The 5,714-nt window shown below is 36.9% G+C and overlaps 1 protein-coding gene across 1 annotated transcript in view; it reads right to left on the bottom strand.

Annotated features, from left to right (window-relative positions):
* Positions 1 to 5,401, bottom strand: part of MYOF (myoferlin) — a gene marked incomplete at its 5' end in the record, with an annotated part of 47,520 nt that extends 42,119 nt beyond the window's left edge. Inside the window, 6 exons of the mRNA XM_010153453.1 lie at positions 1 to 2; positions 1,386 to 1,501; positions 1,953 to 1,983; positions 3,639 to 3,689; positions 3,807 to 3,869; positions 5,273 to 5,401. The exon at positions 1 to 2 is cut by the window's left edge and continues 128 nt beyond it. Coding sequence (XP_010151755.1) covers positions 1 to 2; positions 1,386 to 1,501; positions 1,953 to 1,983; positions 3,639 to 3,689; positions 3,807 to 3,869; positions 5,273 to 5,401 — 392 coding nt within the window. The remainder of the gene's footprint in view (positions 3 to 1,385; positions 1,502 to 1,952; positions 1,984 to 3,638; positions 3,690 to 3,806; positions 3,870 to 5,272) is intronic.
* Positions 5,402 to 5,714: the final 313 nt, after the last annotated feature.

Raw genomic sequence — 5,714 nt, 5'->3', positions numbered from 1 at the left:
CCCTTTTTTCAACCTGTTGGGAGATACAGTGTTACATAGTATCTGGTATATTAGAAAGACAGAGTAATGCACAGTGTTACGGTGATTAGTTAAAACTGGTGCCCTCCATACTCTTCAGAAGGAAGACTGTTGTCAGTATCATGGTAAAGAGTAAGATTTTACCAAAGGCACAAAAATCAATTCTACCTAAACTATTCTTTTTACATTTTTATCTCTTAAGTATTCAATTGTAGGAGCCCATTATAAACACACGTTTAAAGTCATCATCATCAGAGGATACTTTTGGCACTCTTACAATGCCAACTTCATGCAGTTTTCATACTCATCTCAAGATGAATGCTGTGGTGAGGCACCTCACTGCAATTCGAAAATGCATACAACTGATCTCACTTAGCAGAACCTACTGCTTCCTCCTTTAAAAATAAATGGGATATAAAAGATTTCACCACAAATAACTAGACGTACCCTTGTGATTTCAAGAATCATGAGGATAGCAGAAAGGAAGAGTTAATATGGAACAAGAAGGAGATCTTCCATAGTTCTGAGCACCATATTATATGTAACCACAGAGTAGCAGGATGCAAGAATCTCATGCAGGAAGAAGAGCAGAACTTAAACTGCAGACAATGGTCAAATAAGAAAAACCTGAGCACCATATTATATGTAACCACGGAGTAGCAGGATGCAAGAATCTCAGGCAGGAAGAAGAAGAGAACTTAAACTGCAGACAGTGGTCAAATAAGAAGAATGTCACACTGAAAAGAGGGCCTGTTTTCACCTTGGCAGAACAGAAGATTGTTAAAGACTGGATTGCTAAAACTACCTACTGCCTTCATACGCATCAAATTACTTGTGCCTAACTTTAATTATTGGTGGGTCTGATTTCCACCTGTCAAATATTTGGAGGGTTCTGGTACTCAGGTTTCTCTATGGGCTTCTACTATGGGCTCTACTACCGTTCTGGTACTCAGGTTTCTCTATGGCCTTGTCTACATTAGGTAGTAGTGGAGAGACTCCTGACTTTGTCCTGGAACCGGTACCCCGGTGTTGCTCAGCCTGGTTACCTGTGCTAAGGAGAATTACATATTAGCTTGCATGCAACACCAGGCTAACACGTCTCTACTTCTTCCAGGACATGAAGTATCTGCAAGTGGTAGATCAACACACGCAGAGCTGGTCCAAAGGTTGCTTAACGAGACAGGATAACAAAATAAGCTTTGAGTTAGCCCTTTAGCACTGGATGCCCTCGAAACAACTTGTAAGTCTTGCCTTACTTTTAAAGACTTCTCACAGAGTGTATTATACAGTATTCAAAAAATGTCAGGGGACATGAATAAACAACCGTGGGGTGGAGAGGGGAAGAAGAACATTTAACTGAAACTTACTGGTGGCTCATCTCCAGTTCCCAGGACAAACATGCTGACTTTCATATAGCCTTTAGCTCCCGAATTTGTATCTTCAGGATCACTCAGCAAAAGCCATTTTCTCATGACTGCATGGCCTAAAATAAAACAACCACCACCCGCTTCAAGTAATATCCATTACAAAATGGCAGAAATCATAAAATCAAAGTCACCTGTTCCAAAAGCATGCTTTATCCTGAAATCAATTATTTTTAAAGTGTATTCTGTAATAGACAGGTCTCAACAGTGCCACTCTAAACAAGAAATCTAGTGGTATTAAAATGTTGTGGCACATTAATACAGCAGCATAATTATAAAATATGTTTGCATTATCTTTCACATTTTAGGTCTTTGATACGCAAACTAATACCCAAGTTTTACATGCTTGTACTTCATCTTGAAACCCATGAAAGGAGTTATACATTGTTGGATTTTTTTAAAAGTTAATACCTAAAGCAGCAATCTCAAATAACTTTCCGTTAACTTCCTTTGGAAATGTAATGAAATGTTTCAAGCTAGGACAGAAGCTCTGAAGTAACTGTTACTTACCAGGCTCATCATAAACATAGCCAATATCAATCTGAAATAAAGATCAAAGGCATTACCTCTGAAGAAATAGCAAAACAGAAAAACACTAGGGCAACTCCCCTCAAGGTTTTCATGGGTCCTACTACATTGTTCTCTTGTCACAAACTAAAGAAAGTTTACATATCATATTCTTGGGAGGAGAAAAAGCATTAGATTGAAAAATGAGGGATTTTGAATGGATACAGCAGCCAAGAAGAAAATGCAATAAAAGACGTATTAGAACTAACAGCTGTAGTTATTTTCTTCTTTCCACAGATCCCCAACTTTTTTGTTTATCAGAGACAGAAGACTGACCTAGCTTGCTGCTTCTTGAATTCCCTGTGTTCCCCCATTATTTTATGTTCAGACAGGCTTTTCAGAATTCTTTTGTTTATATTTCCTGCTCAACATCCCATCCTTCAGTTCCAAAAACGAAGCTTGTTTTTTTAATGGATAATTTCCTTTTTCTTTTAAGAAGGTAATGAGCAATTCTCCCTCTCACTGTGCCAAATCTGAACAAGATTGCACACATACCACAACTGTATTCATTGTATCAGATTTCAAACATGTTCAGGAAGGTAAGTGTGTTTGCTCATGGCAATTGGGGCTAGTATTCCTGGCAGGTAAAGCCTGAAAGGGTGATTTTCTAGAGAGAATTACCCCTGGGGTTTTCTCCTGGAATGTGTGCCTGCAGAAACAGAAAAGTAGGTGAACAACATGCTGTCACCTGCTTAGACAATGATCAATCTGCACAGCGCAATACACCACTGCCTGAATCACTACAAATTACATAGATAATAAGCAGGGAGAAGCAAAAGCAACGAGCTTTGTGGCAGAAATTGCTTCATTTAGAAAAGAGCACTCTTCCACACTTGTCTATTTTTGTGAAAAACTGGTGTAGACACCTACTGAATCTATGCAGTACAAATGAGCAAACAGAAAATACAGCCAACACTGATATTGGAAATGTTATAATGGGGGATCCCACTAGCCATTCCAATTGTCATGCGAATTCCTTGTCTGTATTGCTTTAGGAATAACTTCACCAGGCAGATGTCTACCTCCCTGTATTGATCATAACAAATACAAATAGAATCACAGAATCATAGAATGGTTTGGGTTGGAAGGGACCGTAAAGATCAAATAAAGACAACCTCACTAATATCAGAATCACAGAAAATACTTTAAGATACTTTTCCACCATCTCTCATACTTAAACTCCCGACCAAAGGAATACTCTTCTACATCACTTGAGAATGTGTATCTTTATGCTGCCATATACATCCCTATTCTACGTATATATATACATATACACACACATCCCTATTCTACCTCATGACATTATCTCTTCAAACTCTACCTCACAGCAAATAATGACCCTGATACCTTTTGAGGAAAAACATACCTTTTGGTAAATACCTTCTTCACTTGGATGGAAGTTAGAGAACTTGTTGTATAATTTTCTTTAACAATAATCTTCTTCTCAAATAAGAAAACGGTTTACTAGTGCTTTGAGCAAATGGTCTCTAGCATGATATGCAAGACATATTCAGGTAATTCTTTGGCCCCATGCTAAAGCAGTATAAATTTAAAATTCAAAACAGTACTTTAAAAAATTCTCTTCTTTTATTTAATTTAGTCAAAATACGGAAGTTGTTTCATACGAACCTTAAATTCTCCCATTAGACAATCTGCTCGTAGAGAATAAGAATCGTATACCTAAAAAGGCAGACAAGACAAGCAAGAAACAGGAATGTTTCTAAACAACATACTAAAATGGCCAGACAATGCTATTTGCATCCAGCAGCCTTTTGAACATGCACCATTTTTTCTTACCCGAATGCTAATTGTTTCATCAAGCAGCTCTAAAGGAGTCATGTGGACATTGTAGAAAAATATCTGTTAATGTTAAAACAAACAGAAAAACTGTCTTAAAATGACAAACACATTAATTGTCTGAACAGAAAATGCAAAAACATTTTTTTAAGAGGCTTGTGAAGCACACATGCTACAGTACTCTTAACCTACCTCCTTGATGGACACATTATATGATGATTTAGCTCAGAATAAAAAGCTTAAGTTAGTAAATAAACTTAGTACATAATAGAGAAAATACAGTCACAACCTCCATTTGAATGAATGCAGTAGGTATAGCTGTGCTGAAAACTTTCAGCACTGCCCTTTCTCCTCACTCTACGCTTCCCATTTTCCTCAGGGGAACATCTTCAGGAATTATAAAGGTTGTTAATTTTCCAAGGACATTCAACCTGGTCTAGCCATCCCTGTCATAGCTGTGGTGATAGTGACTGTAATGATTTGCATCTTTGAAATTGAAGGCCACAGGAACAAATCTGATAATTTGACAACATGAAGATAATTACACTATATATTAGCTTATTTGTTTTATTAATGGTATTAGACTCAACGAGTTTGTATACTCTAGTCAGTATTTTATCCAACAAAAGGGAGGGGTACAGAAACATGGTCCTTCCATTTTTAGCCTAGTCTGGATACTGAGACTGCCTAGGAATTGATACAATACAAGATGAAACTGGCTTGCTGCCTTCCCCGTTTTTTACCAATGCATCATAAATTTTGGCTGCTAACTGCAGCTTAGTTCAAATCTCAAAGTTATAGAAATTCCTTGTTTTTTCTTGCATGTCTTAAATACGTTTGCCACTCCATTCCAAAATCTTCTGAATTTTCCACTCATGTCCAGATAATGAAAGTTATCCATTAGCATTCTCTCTATTAAGCTTAAGCTTTGCAATATTAGTCTTCCAGACATGGCATCATTCTTATGTCCCTTATACGGCTTGCAATTCCCTCCTGTATCTCAGTGTGTTTGATGTACAGATCCCTGTCTGGACAAAGGAGTCTAGTTGTGCTTTTACAAATCACGGGTAGCAAGGCAATGACATTTCTACATTCTGTGTCTTATTGATACAAAGCACTGCACTGAAAGCTTGTCTGCACACACCATAAAGGTCTACAGTGATTCCTAATTAATTTTTCTGTGACTTTATAACCTGTACACAATTATTCAAAGTCATTATTATGTCACATGACCAACTGTATGGAAGAAATGTTCCGTATGACTTCCTTCTGGGTATGCTAAAACTGCCAGTGATAAGAGATGTGTTTAGTGATGTGAATACATAAAAAAGGGACTGGGAACTGCAAAACGAATACTAGCCATAATTATCCTTAAATATTAATTCTTATTCATTGATCATAATGAAAGCTGTAATAACTATTTTTCTACATTTGATAGTATCAACATGTGTTCTTACACCACTCACTTCATCAAAATAAGGGTTGTTTCCTCTTTTGATTCTTGTTCGGTGTGTCTGACCACAAACATGAACTTTGACTACTGGTTTTATGTTATTTCCAGGCAACTGACGACCTTCAATGACTCTAACGCGAATCTGGGGGGAAAAAAATTCAAATATTTTTATTCATTCATTTCCTATATTATCTGTCATCCTGGTGACAACAATTTCTTATTATACCACCAAAAATGTTAGCCAACACCTGAAGCAGCTGGCAGATATCAACTAAACAGACTTTTCAAACTTCAATATGACAGCAAGTATAATTCTACATGAATTTTACAAGGTACGTTGGGGATAATTATTTCAGTAAAATATTTTTACTTGCTTTTACGACTTATTTTTAAAGCTACTACTGCAGTTTGAAATCTATACAATAAATAAGGTTAGAGAGCAGCCCTGAGGAGAA

Source organism: Eurypyga helias, unplaced genomic scaffold, assembly GCF_000690775.1.
Source record: "Eurypyga helias isolate BGI_N326 unplaced genomic scaffold, ASM69077v1 scaffold5376, whole genome shotgun sequence".
NCBI lineage: Eukaryota > Metazoa > Chordata > Aves > Eurypygiformes > Eurypygidae > Eurypyga > Eurypyga helias.
The sequence above is the reverse complement of the archived record's forward strand: the minus strand, read 5'-3'. Positions and strand labels throughout refer to the sequence as shown.